Source organism: Cnephaeus nilssonii (genome assembly GCF_951640355.1).
Source record: "Cnephaeus nilssonii genome assembly, chromosome: 11".
NCBI classification, from domain to species: Eukaryota; Metazoa; Chordata; class Mammalia; order Chiroptera; family Vespertilionidae; genus Cnephaeus; species Cnephaeus nilssonii.
In genome coordinates, this window is record NC_137082.1 from 37,831,658 (window position 1) to 37,855,092 (window position 23,435).

Consider the following 23,435-nt stretch of genomic DNA (forward strand, 5'->3'; position numbering starts at 1 on the left):
CTAGAAAAAGACAGTTTGGGAATAGCAAACTGGGGAGGGTGTGACTTGACCTTGATAAGCAGAGATTAAAGTAATCCAAAAGGAAAGGATAGACTGTTTGGTATAACATTCTGATGAAAGAGATCAATGGCTTGCTTGTCAGTCTGTTTAGATACATCTTACAAAAGGTTAGAGAAAGAGTTTCAGGCTCAGAGCCTCCATCCTTCTCCCCTTTACCCTCCCTGCCTGCCCAGGAGGTCGCTGGAGTGACATCCTTCAAGGCTTTTCCTTCAGTTCAATCATGGAAGAGAAGCCTGCTACAGTCTAATACAGTAGAGTACGATTTTTCAAAGTGTGTTCTGCCAAGTAGAGTGTACTGCTCTATCAAGGGTTTGTTAGTTTGGGGAAGGGCAAGTTAAACCAAGTTGAAAACTTTTTTAACTATGGGCCTTTTCGGGACCTTTAATCAGATAGCGTGCAGTACGAACTTCCAAGAAAGGTAAACAGAAGACAGCCCTTCCAAATTTCTTGCACTGTGGCACTCTGTCATGAAACAGACATGGTAGTAACTTTCCACTGAATATACTTGGGACAAAACCGAACTCAAAGGAGGTTCCAATAAGGTCTTTCAGATACCAATGGTAGCATACGTGAAATCAAAGTTCTTATACAAAACATGGATTTGGTTTCCACTTCTCTAAATAGTTTTGAGAAATTAAAAATATGGAACATGTCAGTTGGCTTTGCTATTGGCCCTGAATGAAGAACCAGGATGCATGTGTACAGGGCACGTGGGTGTCACCTGAGGTCAGTGATGGTGACAAAGACCTCCTGGCGCACAGGGCTGAAGAGAGAATGCAGGGGTTCCTCCTCCACCAGAATCTGTAATGAGAGGAAAAGAGCTTTAGGAGGGAGTCCAGAATATGCCAAGTCATTAGGCCAAGAGATCAGAGATGTGGGTGAGAGATGTAAGAACAAGAGCAAGTCCTTCAGAGGGCTCTGCTCCTCGGCTCCACAGGACTGGCAGCAGGACAGTGGCCAGGCTAGGAGTTTATTCTCCAGAGTCAGACCCTGAGGCCTGGCTCCGCCTCTTACTAGCTCTTTCAGCTGACACAAGTTATTCAGCCTCCCTGTACCTCAGTTTCCTCATCTGTAGAATGAGATAACAGTACTACTTATCTTCATAGGGTGGTTGTGAGCACTAAATGAGCTAATTCATAATACCCAGAAGCCCTCAATAACTACTAGACATCCTAACTCCTCTTTCTACTAAACCAGCCATCTCTAATATAGTGTCTAATAAAATTATAAGTTACTTGTCTTAGAAAAGGAATAACTTTACAAATTCCATATTGGCAAAGGGAAAGGTGCCTTGCTCTGCTGGAAAAATCAGCAAAGTGATAGAGAGGAAATAACAGAAGCTTTGGAGCTAGATAGCACCTGGGAGTGAGCACTGGCTCTGCCACTCACTCATTGTGTGAACTTGATGTATGAACTTCCCTCTGAGTTTTCTTATCCAAATGGAGGACATGAGAACATATCTCAGGGAGTTGATTGAAGAGCAAATGTAAATGGTTGTAGTGGAAACCTTCTTGGATTGTCTCTCTGGAAACTGCCCCCAGCCCATAGGAATTGGTGCCTCGTAGTCATGTTTCATCTAAGTCATTCTGTCCCACTAACAACAGCTCATTTTCTTCAGGAGTAGACACCAGGGTCAATGAGACTCTCCTTCTCAGGAATCTGGAATTTAGACAAAGAACTTCAATTCGTCTGGCTGATCTACCAAAAGAAGAAAATTCCAAGTTTGGGAGCACTGGGCCCTATGGACAAGTGCACAGAAAGCCAATTTTGGAAAGAGAAGGGAAGACAGGTGGGGAACGGAGGGAGAGAAATAGAAATGCATACAAAGGAGCAAAGATAAATGGAGAGCCCTAGCCGGTTTGGCTCAGTGGATAGAGCATTGGCCCGAGGACTGAAGGGTCCAGAGTTCAATTCTGGTCAAGGGCATGTACCTCGGTTACAGGCTTGAACCCCAGCCCGTCAGGGTGCATGCGGGGGGCAACCAATCGATGTAGTTCTCTCACATCAATGTTTCTCTCTGTATCTCTCCCCCTTCCTTCCACTCTCTCTAAAAATCAATGGAAAAATATCTTCAGATGAGGATGAACAACAACAAAATACATGTACGAATGAAAATCATTTAAAACAAAATAAAAATAAATTAAAAAATAAATAGAAAGTTCTGAGTATGTGAAAGGTGGGTTGTTTGTTTTTGTCCCCCCCCCCCCCCCGCCCCCCTTTTCTTTTCTGGTTTCATTCCCTTCCTGGAGCTGGCTGCTCTTCCTGTCATAGGATTCTGGGAAGACTCAGTTGCTCTAAGAGCAAATACCCCTTTTTGTGTTTCAGTAGCTTTTAGTGAACTTTTACTTGCCACCAAAACATCTCATTAGGAACTTAGGTTGGTGCCCAGGAGGCAGTGCTCAATAAATATTACTGGGTTCTCTTCCTTGCCTCTGAGTTTTCTCTTTCTCTTCTCACTTTCCAACTCTGGTCAGATCTTGCTGGAGTCCTGATCCTCTTCTTCCTTATTTCCCCAAGAAGCTTATTTGTATGGTTTTATAGTCTGGAAGGATAAAGTATAAGGCTCTGCCTTCAGTCTCCCAGGACTCACTTGCCCAAATCTAGTTATCTTAGAGGCATTGCCACTAAGTTCACAGCTAAAACCTGGCAATTTGGTGTTAAAAAGTGACACCCCACCCCGACTAGTCTTCAATTGCTGTCAATGGTGCCCTTTCCTGGGGCTCATAAAAAATGATTTATTACTTTTTTTCTCCTTTATTCACTTCCCACATCCAACCAATCACAACAACAGTCACTCCCTGTTCTGCAGTTTCTGATTCTCCATTCCTGCAGCCATACCCTCACATGTGGATGAAGGCAGTGCCCTCTTAGCTAAACCACCAGGTCTGCATCCCCTTCTGACTTCCACCTACTTGGCCACTTCTGCCAGAAATAAGCTTTCATTTTCTTTTTTTTAAAGCAGATAGGCCTAAAAGGCATATGTATACATTTCCACAATTAAGATTATGAACAAATGGATCAATCCCAAAAGTTTTCTTGTGCTACTTTGTAATTTCCCTCTCCTGCCTCTTCCCACTCTACTTCCATCTCCAGGAAACCATTGATCTGATGTCACCATAGATAAGTTTGCATTTTGTAGAATTTTATATAAATAGTATCATGTAGTATATCCTCTCTTTTGTCTGGCTTCTTTCACTCAACATAATTATTTTGAGATTCACCAGAGTTGTAGCATGTTATCGAGAGTTCATTTCTTCTTATTGATGAGTAGTATTCCAAAATTTATCAATTCATCTGCTGATGGACATTTGGGCTATTTAGTTAGCTATTACAAATAAAGCTGCTATGAATATCCGCATACTTGCCTTTGTCCAGCCAAACCCTTCATTTTACCTAGGAGTGGAATGGTTGGTTCATATGGTAAGCATAACTTTTGAAGAAATTGCCAAACTGTTTTCCAAAGTGGTTGTGCCATTTTAAAATTCCCACCAGCATGTATAAGATTTCCAGTTGCACCATATCTCACCTACATTTGGTATTATCTTTCTTATTTATTTTAGCCATTCCAATGGGTGTATGGTTGACTCTCACCTTGGGTTTAGTTTGCTTTTCCCTAATCACAGTAATGTAGCATTGATTCCTGTGCATATTTATACATCTTCTTTGGTAAAGTGTTATATTTCCCCCCTTCCCCATTCCTTTCCATATCTGTTCTTAGCTTCCTTCGCTCTTTTTATTTGGACACTGAGGAGCCATGCATTGGCATGGGTTGTAAGACTGGCAAATGCATTAAAATTCTTTCTTTATGATGACCTTGGCTTTCTCCTCCTGTAGGTTCCTCAGCAGAACTGCCTCTCCCCGGACATCTCTCCTCTTGGTTTTGGGAGCTGTACTCTTAGCCCCTGCACATGGACTTGCAGGGACTTTGTAGACGTACATTATGATGCAAAAATCTATGCAATTCTCTCACAACTATCCTTAACTCTTCTAGGCTGAACCCCTGCCAGCCACATTTTGCTTGTTATTTGACAGTGGGTATTTTGCTACTGGCTGGACAGATCCAGATGCAGAGCACAGGGAAATTCAATGTGTTTTTGCTGTCTGTGACTTGTATTTGTGGATCTTCTGAGTTGGTTGGTTAAAACATGCGGCAACCCACTGCTACCAATTCTTGTGAAAGTTGGACATTGGAGTCATGCTATTTTGGCTGGGTCCTATGGCTGCTTATAATCCTCTGTCCATAGACTATAGCCAAGTAGAAAGCTGCATCCATTCTTTTTTTTATTATTTAAATTTTTAATTTTTTAAAAATATATTTTTTATTGATGGCATTACAGATATCTCCCATTTCCCACCTTCCTAACCCCCCCTTCTCCCAGCCCCTATGCATCCATTCTTAAAATCTGCATTACAGCATTCTGCTCTTCTTGATGTATTGTTGGGAATAGTTCTCAACCTATTTATAAGGTGTGGTCACTTCCAAAAGGATTGTAAACTCTTGGAAGAAATGAATCAACACTTTCAGGAAATGGTGTGTCCTTTATCAAAGCACCAGAGTGTCCTAGATATAGAAGATCCTTGCTGAACAAACCTGTTAACTGGTTAGCCTTCAATTCTGAATGCTAATCATCAATCTAATCAGCCTTTAGACCTGTGGATGGAAGAACTGCTCATTTTCCTGGTGTGTACAAGAAATCTCAGATTCAGAATTTTAGAGCTTTAGGAAACCTGAAGGGGACATTTCATGGATGAGAAAATTAAAGCACCAAAAAGTTAAGTGCTTGTTTAAGTGCATTATCTCCTTTGTAAAGTCTGGATCCTTTGACATGGAATTGACCACTCACTCACTCCTCTGTGCCCTCACTGTACCTATTTAAACTTTTGTCACAGTCCTTGTGATAGCTGAGTACACATTGCTTGGCTGCAGAAACAGGTTATTATGTCTTCTTTGTCTTTGAAGCCCCAATTTCCAGGTCACTGCCTGGTACGGTCAGGCACCCAATAAGGCAATGAATGAATGAGTTTGTGGCAGAGTGTGGCTTAAGTTAATTACAAATAGGACAAAAATAATAATTAAAAGAACACAATCATGTTTCTTTTTAAAAATAGTTTAATGTATTTTAATAGCAAACTTATAGGAATAGCACAGCAGACAGACAACATTAAAAACATGTACTTGCATGTAGGACAACTCAGAAAGGTATACTGAATGGATAGAATCTACTATATGATAAAAATGCTACAAATACCATTTAGTTGCCATCAATAAGAACTTTACTTGTTTTTAAAAAATCCAAATGCTGCCCTAACTGGTTTGGCTCAGTGAATAGAGCATCGGCCTGTGGACTGAAGGGTCTCAGGTTCGATTCCGGTCAAGGGTATGTACCTTGGTTGCGGGCACATCCCCAGTAGGAGGTGTGCAGGAGGCAGCTGATTGATGTTTCCCTCCATCAATGTTTCTAGCTCTCTCTCCCTCTCCCTTGCTCTCTGTAAAAAAAATCAATAAAATATATTTAAAAAATAAAAAATCCAAATGCTGGCATTGTCCAGGAAAAATTTAATGGGTTTATTTATATTGTTATGAAGTTGAACTGCTGAAACTTGTTTACTGAAACGTATTGACTTGTGTTAATGCTTTATGTTTCCACATTTATATTAAAAAAAAATTCATACACAAATGAAAATGGAAAAACTGCCAATACCTGATTCCTGGCCCCTATTTCCCACTTGCAATCATATACTTAGGTACCTTTTAACCCCATGGTGAAAAAACATCTAATGTTCAGAACTACCAATAATAGGAAGGAGAGAAAAAAAATATTTTTTAAAAGAATGAACTGTTTCCCATACTAGTGGATTCTTAAGCATGTTCTCTGTGTCTGAGGCATGCTAGCTGGATGTCTTTTGGCATAACTGTTACACGTTTGGCATGGATAGCATACAGGTTGGTGTCTTCAAAAAGGCCAACCCAATAGGCCTCACTTGCCTCTTGCAAAGCACCAATCACTACACTCTGGAAGCACAGATCTGTTTTGAAATCCTGAGCAATTTCTCATACCATACACTGGAAGTTAAGTTTGGTAATTAGTTCAGTGGACTTCTGATAACATCTAATTTCACAAAGTGCCACGGTACCAGGCCTTTAACAATGAGGTTTCTTCACTCCTCCAGTAGAGGCCCCACTCTTGTGAGGGGCTTTGGTAGCCAGTTGCTTCCTTGGTGCTTTACCACTGGTGGATTTGTGGGCAGCCTGCTTTGTAGGAGCCATGGTATAGAGACCTATTTACTTACCTCCCTTCTCCTTGGACTGGAGCTGGGGTTAGAGAGCAAGGGCAGTTGTGAACACCTACAATCATGTATCTTAAATGCAAAATATGTGTTAGGTACCATGCTACCTGGCTTACATTTACTTCTTATTTAATGCTCTCAATGGCTTTGTGAAGTAGATACAACTATCCTTATTTTATAGATGAAGAAACTGAGGCACTGAGAAGTTGGTAGTTTTCCAAAGTCACATAGCTAGAAAGAGGCAGAGCTGGTCCTTGAACCTAGGTACTGGATTATAGAGTCTGCCTCAGAACTACTGCTTGATTAATGAGAACACAGTATTGTTTTTACTGAGAAATGTAAATGTTATCCCTCTCCTTTCTACTTCTTTTTCAATTGATTTGTCAAGGGTGATTACATTTGTGGAGTATCCCTGAGTATTTCTCCTCCATGCAGAGATACTGACATGAGAAAAGAATAAGGGGATCGATAATAAAAGTGAAGCCCTAGTCAGTCTGGCTCAGTGGATAGAGCGTCAGCCTGTGGATCAAAGGGTCCTGGGTTTGATTCTGGTCAAGGGCACATACCTAGGTTACAGGCTCCTCTCCGGCCTGGGCAGGAGGCAACCAATTGATGTGTTTCTCTCATATCGATGTTTCTTTCTGTCTTTCCCTCTCTCTTCTACTCTCCCTAAAAATCAATGGAAAAATATCCTCAGGTGAGTATTAACAGGAAAAAAAAAAGTGAAGCCACTAAAAATTTGTTAGCCAGATCACTGAATTTTCATGGCCCCAATAATTTGTGATAAAGTCATGATACTTACGTATAGGTTATGCACAATGTCTGCGATATGGCTGTGAATAAATGATTCTGTGGTTTCATCATAAGGTAAAGTTCGGCTGAGAGAAGACAAAGATCTTAGGTATGTCAGCTTCTCATGTTCACTCTGAATTTGTGAAAAAATGATAAAAACACAATTATACATTGTCATCCCACTTGGTCATTATAGAGGGCTTTTGAAGTTTCTTGGAATGTTTTAAACAACGGACATCTCATTCAATCCAATGTCAGTCTTTTATTATGAGGGATGAATAAATTACAGAGGACTGAATTTCTTGTCCACTGGTCCTGCCTCAGTTTGTGATCTCGGTTTTCCCTCTCAGCTAGATTTCTAAGTGCTCCTTGATGGCTTTCCCCACCTTTAGTCTTTGTTTCCTCATCTACTAACCTTGCATACTGCTGTCTGATTAAGCTTCCTAAAGGAGACCTCTGATGCTGTTACTTCTAGCTCTCTTGATGCCATTAAATAGTCATTATTTTGAGTCTTTGTTTCCTATTAAAATGCAAGTTCTGATTTGAAGAACAAAATCTCTTTTGTATTATTCTCTTTTTCTAAATATGAAAGCACTATCTATTTACCATAGAAACTTGGAAAAAATAAAGTATAAAGAAGAAAATAAAACACCAATAATTCCACAATCTGGAGAAAATTTCTTGTCTTACCCCCTATCCCCCTCCCCTACACATGTAGATGGCATAAAACTGGTATAAGCTCTCTGGAAAGCAAGTAGCAATACATAGCAAGAAAGTGACTTTATGACCTGATTATCTCTCACTAGGACTAGTATAACAATGCAACACTAGGTTTGCCTGCTCTAGTTTTGCCTCTCTCCGATCTATTCCCCACTCCCCCCATCATCAGATTCATTGTTTAAAAAATGCAAATTTGATCAGGTGACTTTCTATCAAAAATCTTTCAATAGCACCCATGGAGGTCAAGGCCCTTCCCAAAGGGACCCTTGCTAATATCTTCAAATTCATTTAGTTTTTATTTTATTTATTTATTTAAAATATATTTTTATTGATTTCAGAGAGGAAGGAAGAGGGAGAGAGATAGAAACATCAATGATGACGCCCTGACCGGTTTGGCTCAGTGGATAGAGCATTGGCCTGCGGACTCAAGGGTCCCAGGTTTGATTCCGGTCAAGGGCATGTACCTTGGTTGCGGGCACATCCCCAGTGGGGAGTGTGCAGGACGCAGCTGATCGATATTTCTCTCTCATTGATATTTCTGGCTCTCTGACCCTCTCTCTTCCTCTCTGTAAAAAATTAATAAAATATATATATATGTATAAAAAAGAAACATCAATGATGAGAGAGAACCATCGATTGGCTGACCCCTGCACATTCCCCACTGGGGATCAAGCCTGCAACCCTGGCATGTGCCCTTGACCGGAATCGAACCTGGGACCCTTCAGTCCGCAGGCCGACACTCTATCCACTGAGCCAAACCGGCTATGGCCATTTAGTTTTTATATGTTGAGTTTGTGATGCCTTTGGGAAATAGTCTGAGTCAAAAGTGAAGACCAACATTCTGGTTTTAAAAACATTTTTACTGGTATTATACATAGAAAAAAATGTAAAGCTTTTTTTCACAAACCAAAAACATCTGTGTATATGTACATATATCCAAAGGAAATGAAATCTGGATCTCAAAGAGATGTCTGCACTTCCTTGTTCATTGCATCATTATTCATAGGAGCAAAATATGGAAACCTAAGTGTCTGTTGACAAATGACACACCTTCCACACTATGCTTTAAACACCCCAGACTTTTTCCGATTCACTGCTCCTTTCTGCCACAAAGTTGTCAAACACGCCATTTCCTTTTTCTGAACACTCCTTACAACTCTAACTTCTACTTTCACCTATTCATTCCTCAGATCTAAGCTAAGGGTTACTTCCTCAGCAATGCCTTCTTTTACTACCAGGTTATGATAAGTTCTTCTGTTATGTACTCTCATAGAATGAATAAGTGAATGGATGAATTTAATGGACTACTGTATTAAGTAGGATAATATTGATTTTTGTTGTTGTTGTTAATCCTCACCGAGGATATTTTTTCATTGGTTTTTAGAGAGGGTGGAAGAGAGGGAGAGATGAGGGAGAGGAAAAATGGGGGGGGGGGGGGGGGAGAGAAGGGGGGAGAGAGAGAGAGAGAGAGAGAGGGAGGGAGGAAGAGAGAGAAACATCGATGTGAGAGAGACACATTGACTGGTTGCCTTCCACACTTGCCCTGACCAGGGCCAGGGATCAAACCCACAATCCAGGTACTTGCCCTCCACCAGGAATCAAACCCAAGTCTCTTCAGTATGTGGCACAAGCTTTAACCAAAGAGCCACAACCAGCCAGGGCAAGATAATATAGATTATAGCTAGTGACTTAGAAATGTTTTTCTCCCACCATTTCTGATGTTTATTTTTCTATAATTACATTCATCGGTACACACAGAAAAAAGTCTGAAAATATATATAATAAAATGTTAACAGCAGTCATCTCAAGACAGTAGAATTAATGAAGATTAACTTTAATTTTTATTATGACTTTCTTTGTTTTTATAGGGATGTAATTTTTATAAATATAATTTATAAGTGTTATAAATATATATAAATAGAAAAATAAAAAAGTATAAATATAAATTTTATAGCTTGTAAATTATTTGTATAAAAATAAATAACAAATAGAGTTTAAAATATTTGTTAAAATGGAGGAATAAGATGGATAACTTGAAAAAATTGCTTGTGCCTACCTTTAGCTCACCATGAAAAAACTCCTGTATGGACTCGATCAGGTTCTCAACATCGGCCTCACTGAAGGTGTCGTCGTGGGTCAGGTATCTGAAACTATCTGTGAGGGATTCCAGAGGAAGTCAAGAGATGACAGAGATGTCTGAGTCTAATATCAAAAGAAAGACATCAGATGATGCCCCCATACTATGTCAAGTTATACGGTTTAGTGGGAGAACCACCGGACATCAGGAGAGACAGTTCCTGTTCTCACCTTCACTGTTTGCTCTGCCCAAGCCCTTCCTCTTTATCAGTCTCAGTTTTCTCAATTACAAATTCAATGTTCTCTAAGGGCCTCCTAAGCTACAAAAACATAGGAGTGAACTGTATCAGAGTGGTTAAGAACACAAACCTTATCTCAGTTTCAGACTAGCTGGAATCCTGGCTCTCCCACTTATTAGTTCTATGACCTTTTTTCTTTTAATCTTTATTGTTGAGATTACAGATGTCCCTCTTTTTCCCCCCCATAGCTCCCCTCCACCTAGTTCCCACCCCAACCAGGCCCTTCCCACCCTATTGTCTGTGTCCATAGCTAATCCATACATAAAAGATATTTGTCTAATCTCTTCCCGCAGTCCCCACACCCCCTTCCCTCTGAGAATCATCAGTCTGTTCCATTTCAATGCCCCTGATTCTATTTCATTTACCAGTTTATTCTGTTCATTCGATTTTTTATTCATTTGATTTTTAAAATATTTGTATTTGTTGTCACTTTGTTGTTCATAACTTTTTATCTTTACCTTTTTCTTCTTCCTCCTCTTTTTAAAGACTATCCTTCAGCGTACTATCTAATAAAGAGGGAATGTGCTAATTGACCATCACTCCATCAGAAAGATGGCTGCACCCACAGCAGAGGCCAAGTTCCCATAAGAAGCCTTAACGAGCAATCAGCAGGGACCTGAGGCTACACCCTCCCCCGCCCCCATGGGGCTTGACAGGGGGCCTCAGGCCACATCCCCCACCTGGCAGGGCTTGACAGGGGGCCTCAGGCCGCACCCCCTACCCTGGCATCAGGTTAGGGGACCTGAGGCCACTCCCCCCACCCGGTGGGGCTTGATGGGGGACCTCAAGGTGCACCCCCACCTGACGGGGCTTGATGGGGGACCTCAGGCCATGCTCCCAACCCAGCGCACAGCTTGGGTGGGGTGGGGTTTCAGGGAATCTCCAGGGCAGAGCAAACAGAAATGGCTGCCAGTCAGCCCTGCACCAAGGAAGCCCCAGCATGGGAACACCTTCGTCTGGAAGAAAGCCGCCCCTGCGATTCTGCCCCGATGCCAGACAGTCCAGTTTCTCCCTGTATGTGTCTGGGTCCCCCAGAGCCTCGCCCGGCACTGGAACTCAGAGCAAGCGGGAGTTTGTAAATTCAGTTTGCTGTGCCGCCTTTTAAGAAGAACAGCTGGGTCTCCATCAGCCTGTGTCACTCAGCCCCAATCCGCACTTGTTTTTACAGTCCGTAGTTCTTACTGCCTGTAGGGACTTCTTTCCCCAGCTCTGGGACCCTGGGCTGGGGTCTGGTGTGGGGCTGGGACTCCTTGTTCTTCTGGGCAGCCTCCAAACAGGTGATCTCCCTCCTGATTTAAAGAGCGGCACACCCAGGTGCTGGACCAGCCCATTCCATGCCTCCGCACCTCCTACCAATCTCTAAGTGCTGTCTTCTTTATCTCTCTAGTTGTAGTACTTCCACTCAGCCAGCTTTCCTGCAGTTCTGGATGATAGTTGTTCTGTATTTTAGTGGTAATTCTGATTTGGTTGTGGGAGGCAGCAAGTACAGGCGTTTAACTATGCCGCCATCTTGGTTCCTCCTCTAGTTCTATGACTTTTATCAAGTTAGTCTGTCTGTTGAAACCTTAATTTCCTCACTTGTAAAACAGGACCATTATGAGGATTAAGTGAGGAAATACATACAACACTTATCCCAGTATGTGGCCCAACAGTAAGCACTTAAATCAGGGGTCCTCAAACTTTTTAAACAGGGGGCCAGTTCACTGTCCCTCAGACCGTTGGAGGGCCAGACTATAGTTTTAAAAAAAAACTATGAACAAATTCCTATGCACACTGCACATATCTCATTTTGAAGTAAAAAAACAAAATGGCAAAAACACCCGCATGTGGCCCGCGGGCCGTAGTTTGAGGACGCCTGACTTAAATAGTAGATATTATTCAAATTCAAAAGCTTATGACTGTGGTGACAAGAGCTTATAGTATAGTAGTAGCCCCTTGCTGTTTTCTTCCTGATTGACCAGGTTGTAGTAAGTGCTTGAGGTATTTCCTTCCTGACCTGAGATATACGTTAAAAGCACAGGCTCCAGAGTAGGGAGTCCTTGCTCTGCTTTTTTCTAGCATTCTGACCCTGTGAGGCCTTACTTTCTCTGGGCCTATTTCTTCATTTCCAAAATGGGGATCAAAATAGAATCTACCTCATTTGGATTATACAGAACTGGCACCAAAGTGTTGGCAAATCTTATTCCTTTGCTCACTGAGTGACAATAATTATGGTGGCATCATGTAGGTTTACATCTTTTACCTTCTCTATTTTTCAATACCAAATCCCTGTTCCTATTGGACAAACAGGCTATTTCCCCCTTAACATACCTATCATCTGAGGGTTTCTACCACTCAATTTTTGTACTCCTTTTGGTCTCCTGAATTATAGCCTCTTCTGCAAATTCCTCCCACTCCCTGCCACGTCTTTGTTATCCAGCAGAAGCCATGTTCTTGTTCACCTGCTATCTTCGAAAAGGCTTTCCTTCTGCTTGTATGTTTCCCCTTCTTCTCTCCCACTTTCCCTTATCTCTCGTTGCATATCTGACTCCTAGTCATTCTTCAGGGCTCAGCTCCAGGATACCTTTCCTGAACCCCCTCTGCTCATTTTGGCTAAGTATCCTACTAGCTGCTAATAAACCTCTCTATATTTGCTCCTTACCCCTATCTCCATCCCCTGTCACAAATTATACTGAGTTCCAATTCTTTGTTTCTCTATGAGTATACTGTATTTGTTCTGTTCACTGCTATATCTCCAGCAGCTAGATCAGTGTTTAGAGTATAGCAGGGCTTCAATAAATATTTATTGAATGAATGTACAAATAAATGAATGTAGTTCCTCAAACATACCATAGACTTTCCTGTCTCATGCAAATATTGCTCCACCTACTTGGAATGCTCTTCCCTCTACTTCTCACCTGGGTAGCTCTTTCATGTCTTTGAGACCCTCTTTAGGTTTAAACAGCAGTGTCTCAGACAGGTTCTCTCTGACAAACATGATTTAAAGTAGGTTCCCATCCTTTATTTTTTTTGTCTCAGCCCTTGTTTAATTCTTTCATAGTGTTTACTATAACTGTAATTACTTTATTTACTGTGTCTTGACTTATTTTAGTTCGTCTCAGCACTATGATGTAAATTCTGTGAGGGCAGGGACCATGTTAGTTTTGTTCACTGATGCATGTCCAGCAACTGCTACTTAACAAATATTTATAGAATAAATGATAGTTATTTTGTAGCCCAATCCAAATTCCACCCACACTTACCTTTCTCTTCTCAGAATCCTTCTAGCATGTAGACTCTGTGCAAATAGGCAGAATTATTTGTCTCAGGACCAAGTTAGTGTCCTGTATGTTTAGAGTAATGTATCTTATCTCATTTTTCCAATCATATTCCAAGTTCTTAAAGTCAGGGACCAAATTCATTGTTGAAGTCTAGTCAAGGGCTGGTTACTCAGCCACTTGACTTGAAAAGAGATGCCCTTCCCCCCATTCCTTCCCCCTTTTACCTGTAAATTCAAATCTACTTGGGCCCTTTATAATATCCTCTAAGTTCCTCAGCTGCAAATCCACACTTCCTGAATCACTATCGGAAGCATAAGGGATCACTACTTCCCAACTACAGATCCTAGGAATAAAGAGGGGATTAGAAAAATTAGTTTTTCAAGACTGCTTCTGTTTCATCATTCAAGCTTAATTGTCACTTTTCAGAGGTGTTTATTGATCACCAATCTAGGTTAACCAGCCTCTCCCCACCCCAGTCCGACAGTTATTTTCTTATATTTTCATACACAAACCCCAACAGAAATGGCTGCCAGCCACGGTGCGAGCAGGAGGCTTGGCTCCGCTCCAGGCTACAAAGTTTCAATTGTAGAAGGTAAATAAATTCCAGACACCAGCACCAGGGTATATTGGGTCGCCAGGGGGCGTGGCTGGCCTGCAAACCACCACAGGCCCCTCGCTCAGGCCGCCCCACGCCCCAAGGGAACCCCCACCCTGATCCGGGACACCCTTCAGGGCAAACCAGCTGGCCCTCACCCTTTCACCAGGCCTCTATCCTATCTAATAAAAGAGTAATATGCAGATTGACCATCACTCCAACACACAATATGGTTGCCCCCATGTGGTCAAAGATCCTGCCCCCATGTGGACACAAGATGGCCACCACAAGATGGCCAGCAGGGGAGGGCAGTTGGGAGGCACCAGGCCTGCAAGGGAGGGCAGTTGGAGGCGATCAACCCTGCAGGGGAGGGCAGTTAGGGGTGACCAGGCTGGCAGAGGAGGGAAGTTGGGGGCAAACAGGCTGGCAGGGGAGCAGTTAGACATCAATCAGGCTGGCATGGGAGTGGTTAGGGGGTGATCAGGCTGGCAGGCAGAAGTGGTTAGGGGCAATCAGGAAGGCAGGCAGGCGAGCAGTTGGGAGCCAGCAGTCCTGGATTGTGAGAGGGATGTCCAACTGCCTGGTTAGGCTCGATCCCCGGGATCGGGCCTAAACGGGCAGTCGGACATCCCTTGAGGGGTCCCAGATTGGAGAGGATGCAGGCTGGGCTGAGGGACATCCCCCGCCCCCGTGCACGAATTTCATGCACCAGGCCTCTAGTCCTATATAATAAAAGGCTAATATGCAAATTGACGGCGAACTACAGGTCGCTCTGATGTGCACTGACCGCCAGGGGGCAGACGTTCGTCTCAGGAGCTGCCCCCTGGTGGTCAGTGTGCTCCCACAGTGGGGAGCTCCACTCAGCCACAAGCCAGGCTGATGGCTGCCAGAGCAGCGGCGGTGGTAGAAGCCTCTCCCGCCTCCTCGGCAGCGCTAAGGATGTCTGACTGCACCTTAGACTTGCTCCCTCCGGGGAGCAGGTCTAAGCTGGCAAGTGAACATCCCTCAAGGGATCCTTGGCTGCCAGAGGGATGTCTGACTTGGGCCATCCTGGGGAGCGGGCCTAAGCTGACAGGTGGACATCCCCCGAGGGGTCCCGGACTGCGAGAGGGTGCAGGCCCAGCTGAGAGGCCCCCCCCCCCGCCCCCAAGTGCATGAATTTTTGTGCACTGGGCCTCTAGTGTTGTATAATTCTGCTCTGTCCATATGATATCTACTAGCCACCCGTGGCTATTGAGCACTTAAAATGTGGCTAGTACAAACTAATTTTTACTTTTCGTTAATTTAAATTCAAATTTAAATATTTACATATAGCTAGTATCTACCACACTAAACAGCACAGCACCAAACATAGCAAGAACTGACTCTCACTATTTGGGGTAGTAATATCTGGGGCACTAATAATGATAATAAAAGTTACCATATTGTGCCCTGGCCGGTGTTGCTAAGTGGTTATAGCATCAAAGGGTCTCTCGTTGGGTTCCTTGTCAAGGGCACATACCTGGGTTGCGGGATCTCTTCCCATCCCTGCATGTGCAGGAGGCAACTAGTAGATGTCTCTCTGTCTCCCTTCTCCCTCCTTTTCATCCTCTTTGAAAAGCAATGGAAAAAATATCCTCTGGTGAGGATTAACAAAACAAAAAAGAGTTATCGTTTTGTGCATACTTTGTATGTTCATAATAGCTAAAAAGCACAGATTACGGAGTCAAACTACCTGGGTTCAAATCTTTGTTTCTTTCTCTATAAAATGGAATAACTATACACCTCACAGTGGTGACAGGGAGTAAACGAAATAGTGTACATAGAGACACTGTCGGGCTATCCTGTTAACTGTCAATAAGTGGAACTAGTTATTATTATTAGTTCTTAGTTCACTCCCATTTTTTAGCTTGTTACTTCGTAACCTTGGCTAAATGCTTCTCATAATAATGAGGAGTCACTGAATTATTGGGAGTCAAGACAAATGCTTTGCAAATCAGATAAAATGCCACGCATAGGTTAGTTATTAACAACCGAAACAATCTTTGGAGGAAATTGCCATAATTTACCAAAGGGTAATAAAAAAAACAAACAACACTCGAATACCCCCCTCCCCCACCTGACCCTTCCCATCCCATTTCTTTAAAATTGGCCGGGCTGCAGAGACGACTGAGTGACAGGCGATCGACCAATCAGAGGAGGCCCCGTCTCGGGCCCGCCCTGAAGCCTTGCCCAATAGCGTCGTGGTAGCGCCCGGAATAAGACCGTTGCAAGGTGGCCGGTACCAAGTGGACCTGAGTGCCGGGGGGAGCGGGCCTGTACGCGAGGACCGCGAGGTCCTTTGGGCACGAGGACCAGAATTCCGGCTGTGGCTACAGAGAGCAGCCCGGCCCAGCGGGACGTCGGGGACTGACCTGTCCCTAGAGTCCATCTCGGCACGCGGAGCCTGCCGCGAGTTCCCGGCGTCCCCTCCGGCGCGCTCCTGGAGCCACTTTCCTGAGCGGAAGTCAGCCAGCGGTGCGGACCCTTCTGGGACTGGCTCGGAGGAATGGCGCCGCCGGGTAAGGTGCTGCGCATGGCTCGATGGCGGGGCCCCGCGGACGGCACGCCTCGGCGACTGGGCCGGCGCCCGCGGGAGGCTAGTGTTTGCCACTCGGGAGCCGGCCAGGCGGGGTCCCCTTCCTCGGCGGGACTGGGGCATGGGCTCCGGCTCTCTTGGATCGAGAGTCTGACGGAGGACTGGCGGGCGGGTGGGACTGCACGGGACCTGAGGAGGGGGTGGGGGGTGGGAGGGGAGTGCGGGGCCGAGCTACGGGTACCCCCGAGGACCAGCCGGGCACCGAGGGGCGTGATTAACCGCAGGTCTGGGCTTCGCTCATTCATTGGACTCGCGTGGGCTCCCGGGTCAGGCGGCCTAAGAGCTAGCCGTTGGCCAACAAATCATCCATTGGGCCATAGTTTCCTTTTTAGTGAAAGAGGCAAAGCAAATCACCCCTCTGGGAGTTTAGAGTTCTGAAGTTAGGTTTTCCGGGTGCAAACTTGCAGGCCGCTACGCATTTATTATGTGACCCCCACCGCAGTTTACTTAACCCCCCACTGCACCTCAGTTTCTCATCTGTAAAACAGATTACACATTGTCTGCCTCTTAAATCTCTGTATTAAATGAGATCATCTCCGTGCATAGTTTAGAACAGTGTGTGCCAGTCACTAAGTAAGCACTCAGTGAAGTTACCTGCACTGCTAGTTAACGAGTGGTCACGGCAGGATAGACTCTGATGTCCCACCACAGCTTGGGGAATGAGTACTATTGTTATTTCCACGTGACAGGCGAGAGGGAAGAGAGAATGCCAATGGCTTGCTGCTCCATTATTTAAGAAGGTAAAAGAGGTGTTAAAAACAAACTTTGGATTCAAACGGCCTGCAGTTTGATCCTCAGCTAGTTGTGTGTGGTAGGGCAGGTAACTACTTCTGAGTCTCAATTTCTTGTTTTTTAAAGGGCACTCTCTTGGATGTTGAGTATTTAATGACTCAATGCATACAAAGTACCTAGCTTAGTATGGGCATACCCGACCCATGTTAAGTGTGCAAATTTTAGCCAAGAGAGTTATTATTATCATTAATGGGAGGTGGGAAGATTAGGATTCTGACACGGATGCTGTGTTAGGGGGATTGACAGTCTAGCTGGGAAAATGCTGGATAGATCATAGCCATTTACTAGATTTTAATATATTGAGTATATGCATGTACACAAGGCACTGGGGATTCATTCAGCATTAGTATCCTGACTCCGCATTCTCTCATATCTTTCTATCCATTAGCAATTCCGGCATTAACTATGAATTTTAGCCAGATCACTTCTCACCATCTCTACTGCTGTCCCCAGGTTGGGTCACTCATCTTTTTACTTGGATTATGGCAATAGTCTCCTAACTGGTGTCCCTCTTTAGGTCCCTGGACCTGTATAGTCTCAATATAGTATTGTTTATTCTCAACACAGTTATTCTGTTAAAATGTAAGTCAAAACACTCCTTTGCTCAAAACTTTCTAGTGGCTCCCATCTTGCTCAGTAAAAGCCAAAGTTTTCCTGCAGTGGCTTATAAGACCCTCTGGATTTAGCCTCTGCTCTCTCTGTCACCTTGTCTTTACTTATCACCCTTTGCTTACTTCTCTTTAGTCATACTGTTCTCCTTACTAATGTAAAAAAATATCGTATACACTCCTGATTCATGGTCTTTGAACTTGCTTTTCTTCTTGGGCTTGTTTCCCTCCAAATACCTTTATGATTTGCTCCTTCTTTTCCTTCAAGTCTACCACATTTTTTTATTTCTTACTTGGCCTATCATATTTAAAATTGAAGTTCTTCTCAGGTGTCCCTTCTGTGTTGTATTATTCTCCATAGCACGTTTCACCTTTTTAAATGCTAAATAACCTTAATTATTTAGCGAGATATTTTTCTTTTCCCATTAGAATGTAAGCTCTATGACGTTGGAGGCTTTTGTTTGCTCTGCTTCCTGCTGTATCTTCAACACCAAAACAATGCTTGGTGCATAGTAGGCATTCAGTAAATATTTGATTAATGAATACTCCACATTATAGATATCTCTAGCTTTTTAAATTTTTATTTAAAAAATATTTTAATTGATTTCAAGGAGTAAGGGAGAGGGAGAGAGGGAAGCATCCATGATGAGAGAGAATCATTGATCGGTTACCTCTTGCATGCCCCATACTGGGGATTGAGCCCGAAACCCAGGCATGTGACCTGATCAGGAATTGAACAGTGACCTTCTGATTCATATAGGTTGACGCTCAACCACTGACCCACACCAGCTAGGCTCCAGTTTTTTTTGTTTGTTTTTTTTTAAGAGTTTTTACACTCTAGATTATTTAATACACACAAGGAATTAAGTAGAACTAACCTTCATGCCCCAAGGTAAGCATCTCTTCTGTAACATTTTCCAAAACATAGTGCATTATGGACACTACAGTTAGACTTGGGTTTGAGTCCAAGATTAACTATGTGTAAACTACTCTGGTCCTCAATTTTTTACTTGTAAAATGGATATAATATTTCCTTTCTTAAAGGGTTCTAATTCAAACTAAGTTTGACACTGTAGACAAAGAATTTAGGACCATTAATGCTACCCTTGTGATCACTGTTACTTGGATAGCAGACAGTTCATGACACAGCCCATTCAAGAGTGTGTGTGTGTGTGTGTGTGTGTGTGTGTTAATGACAAGTAGACTATACCACTCCTATAACTTTCTGTTTTCTGGGCATAATAGCTGAGGATTAATTTTATTTCCATTTATTTAGCAAATGTTAATTCAGTGTTCCTTTGTCCAACACAGTGTGCAAGACTTGGAAATATTGAGATGAACAAGACAGTCTGTCCTCATGGAGCATACAGTTTAGCAGAGGCATCAGACATTACACTGTTATAGTTGTGAAAAATATAGAAGTACAGGTTGCTATGAGTGGATATGGCAACAATAACAATTTAGCTAACATTTAGATAGTCCTTGTTAAATGTCAATCACTATTCTAAGATTTTTGAATATTAACTCATGTAAAGCTCTTAACATTGAGGAGTAGGTACTATTATTAATTCCTTTTGACAATGAGGCACAGGCTGGCCTCACTTTAATTGCCACAGTGACATGGCTAATAAATGGCAGAGTTAGGATTTAAACTTGGCTCCACCTGCCATATTCTTCACTACTTTATCATACCGACCTGGGACCTAATCCAAGGGAGACCTATTGGGAGGTTTCTTAAGGAAAAGATACTTGAACTGGAATCTAAATGTAAAAATTAATCATAATGTAAGTAGGTTTGGAATGCATGAAAAAGTGCTGGGTGGGGAAAAACATGGCTCCTTGGAGAAACAGACAGGAGGCTAGAGAGTCACAGATAGAGGGAATAGATCTGGTTGAGAGGTAGGCAAGGCCATGATGAAGATCCAGGATTGTGTCTGTCCTGAGAGGCGTAGGAGTTGCTAATGTACTTGAAATGGGAATGGTGCGATGAGTTCTGTGCTTTGGACACGTGGAGGCTGCTGGGAGGACTGTCCTTCAGATAGTTGAAGACAGTGCCCACCACTTCCCCAAGGCTTCTCTCCAGTGTAAACCTTCCAGTTCCCTCCCTTCCTTACATGAGTTGGTTCTAGACCTTGGTGGGCATCATCATTGAAACTGTATAGACTTTGGAATAGTGTGGAATGTGTTTAATAGTCATTTTTCCTCAAGGTTCAAGCACTGTCTTCCTGTTGGCCCTGACAATCATAGCCAGTGCCCAGGCTCTGACGCCCACTCACTACCTCACCAAGCATGATGTGGAGAGACTGAAAGCTTCGCTGGACCACCCTTTCACAAGTTTAGAATCTGCTTTCTACTCCATCGTGGGACTTAACAGCCTTGGTGCCCAGGTGTCAGATGTAAAGGTAAGGCTGCCTTGGTGGCCTCATCCTTTTACTATCTTCCTTTTGTATACTTCACAACCTTTTGCTCATTTGAGGATAACCAAGGTTAATACAATATAATAAATGCTTATATCAGTCGAACAGTTTTTTCTTTCAATGCCTAATGTGTATTTAGGATCTAGTCAGATCTTTTAGCAGAATATAGAAAAGAGCAAGTCAGATCTTCTATAAACTTTTACTGCAGCTCTGAGTGGGCCTATATAATACTACATGTACTTATAAAGTGCCTATATGTGAGCCTAATCTATACTAATAAAAGGGTAATATGCTAATTAGACTGGGAGACCTTCCAGGAGACCTTCTGGACATTCTTATGTACAAAGCCATGGTGGCGGGGTTGAGGTCGAGGCGGTTAGAGGCCAAGAAGGGAGGGCAGTTGTGCGTGATCAGGCCAGGATGGGATGGCAGTTGTGGGTGATCAGGCCGGTGAGGGGGGTGGGGGCAGTTGGGAGTGAGCAGACCAGCAGGGGGGTCAGTTGGGGGTGATCAGACAGCGGGGGGGCAGTTTGGGGTAAGCAGGCCAGCAGGGGGACCAGTTGGGGGCAAGCACGCTGGCATGGGGGGGAATTAGGGGTGATCAGGCTGGCGGGGGGGGGCATTTGGGGGCAAGGAAGCCAGCGGCAGGGGACAGTTGGGGGCAAGCAGGCCAGCAGGCAGAGTGGTTAGAGGCAATCAGGCAGGCAGGCAGGTGAGCGGTTAGGAGCCTGCAGTCCCAGATTGTGAGAGGGATGTCCGACTGCCAGTTTAGGCCCGATGCCTGTAAACCGGCAGTAGGACATTCTTCAAGGGGTTCCAGATTGGGGAGGGTGCAGGCCGGGCTGAGGGACACCCCCCAACCCCCCGTGCATGAATTTCGTGTACCAGGCCACTAGTAAATAATAAAGGATCTCAAGATGGGAGGGCATTCAGATTTATTAAACAGTCACTGTCACTGCATCAGGCAATTTTTAAAAAATATATATATTTTATTGATTTCAGAGAGGAAGGGAGAGGGAGAGATAGAAACATCAGTGATGAAAGAGAATCGTTGATTGGCTGCCTCCTGTACGCCCCCCACTGGGGATCAAGCCCGCAACCCGGGCATGTGCCCTTGGCCAGAATCGAACCTGGGACCCTTCTGTCTCCAGGCCGATGCTCTATCCACTGAGCCAAACTGACTAGGGCTGCATCAGGCAATTTTGATATAAATCTTTGATGATGAAAATGCATCATGACTAAAACTTCTCTTGCATTTAGGAACAATATTACGTGAATTCACATTTTATTCATTATAGTAGCACTGATAGCTAGGGTATGAAATTAGGGCCAGGTTTCTCATATATAAGCTTTATGTATTAATTTTCTATGACCGCATAACAAATTACCATACACTTAGCAATTTAAAACAATACTCATTTATTAGCTCTTAGTTCTGTAGGTCAGAAGTCCAGGGATGCTTAGCTGGGCTCTTATTTGGAGGCTCTGGGGAAGAATCTGCTTCAAGTTTCTTCAGGTTGTTGGCAGAATCTATTGCCTTGCGGTTGTAGGTCTGAGGTTCCCATTTTCTTGCTGGCTTTCAGCTAAGGACTGCTCTCTGCTTCTCAATGTCACCCACATTTCTTTTTTTTCTTTTTTTAAATATATTTTATTGATTTTTTACAGAGAGGAAGAGAGGGATAGAGAGTTAGAAACATTGATGAGAGAGAAACATTGATCAGCTACCTCCTGCACACTCCCTACTGGGTATGTGCCCACAACCAAGGTATGTGCCCTTGACCGGAATTGAACCTGGGACCCTTGAGTCCGCAGGCCAACGCTCTATCCACTGAGCCAAACCGGTTAGGGCATCACCCACATTTCTTATGTGACCCCCCCACCCTTTTTAATTTAGTGATGGCATGTTGAGTTCTTATTCTTCAAATTTCTCTAATTCCTCTTCTGCCACCAGCCAGAGAAACTTTCTATTAAAGAGGGCTTACCTGTTTGGGTCAGGACTGCCTGGATAGTCTCTGAATTTTAAGGTCAGCCGACTTGGGGTTTTAATTACACCTGCAAAATCCTTTCAGAGCAGTTCTTAGATTAGTATTTAAAAGAATAATTAGTGGATGGAAATGTAAACATGGCATCTTTTGAATTCTGCCTATTCTTTCTTGTATTAACATAGAAAGGACCCCAAATCTCAGTGGCTTATGGCAAAAGTTTATGTTTTGCTCAGACTGTATGGCCATCATGGGTCAGCTGGGGTTTTGCTCCATCTTTCTTAAGTCCAGGATTTACTGGTAGCATGCTGGAGCAGTCTCTGTCTGTTTGTGCAGAGGGCAAATGAAAACATGGCTTTTAAAACTTCTGCTCAGAAGAAATATGTGGAACTTCTTTTATCTTTCTAATTTTGTTACCTAAAGCAAGTCACATGGCCGTACCTGGGTTGACAGGGAAGTATAATACTTCTTCAGAGAAGGAATACATTTTATTTATTTTGGAATATTTGTTATAGTTCTGTGAAATATGCTGTTTTTATCTTGATAGGAATTGTGTTGAATCTAGATTGCTTTGGGTGGCATGGACATTTTAATAATGTTAATTCTTCCTATCCATGAACACGGTATATGCTTCCACTTAACTTGTATCTTCTCCAGTGTCTTTCTTTAGTATCTTATAATTTTCTGAGTGTAGATCTTTTACAACATTGTTTAAGTTTGTTCCTAGGAATTTTATTCTTTTTGAAGCAATTATGAATGAGATTGTTTTATCAGTTTCCCTTTTTGATAGTTCATTATTGGTATATACAAGTGCAACTGATTTCTGGATATTTATTTTGTATCCTGATACTTTATTGAATTCATTTATCAGTTCTAATATTTTTGTGTGGAATCTTTAGTGTTCTCTATATACAGAATCATGTCATCTA

At 43.2% G+C, this 23,435-nt stretch overlaps 2 protein-coding genes and 1 pseudogene across 3 annotated transcripts in view; 1 reads left to right on the forward strand and 2 right to left on the reverse strand.

The window, feature by feature from the left end:
* Positions 1-16,500, reverse strand: part of MROH8 (maestro heat like repeat family member 8) — a gene marked incomplete at both ends in the record, with an annotated part of 43,670 nt that extends 27,170 nt beyond the window's left edge. Inside the window, 5 exons of the mRNA XM_079784725.1 lie at positions 782-861; positions 7,151-7,273; positions 9,917-10,014; positions 13,720-13,838; positions 16,484-16,500. Coding sequence (XP_079640851.1) covers positions 782-861; positions 7,151-7,273; positions 9,917-10,014; positions 13,720-13,838; positions 16,484-16,500 — 437 coding nt within the window. The remainder of the gene's footprint in view (positions 1-781; positions 862-7,150; positions 7,274-9,916; positions 10,015-13,719; positions 13,839-16,483) is intronic.
* On the reverse strand, positions 5,290-7,689 carry LOC307107656 (histone H3.3A-like; annotated as a pseudogene). Its single transcript has one exon. The product of its transcript is annotated as a histone H3.3A-like (transcript).
* RPN2 (ribophorin II) overlaps positions 16,475-23,435 on the forward strand; it is a 62,078-nt gene continuing 55,117 nt past the window's right edge. Inside the window, exons 1-2 of the mRNA XM_079785020.1 lie at positions 16,475-16,630; positions 20,316-20,509. Coding sequence (XP_079641146.1) covers positions 16,618-16,630; positions 20,316-20,509 — 207 coding nt within the window. The 5' untranslated portion in view covers positions 16,475-16,617. The remainder of the gene's footprint in view (positions 16,631-20,315; positions 20,510-23,435) is intronic.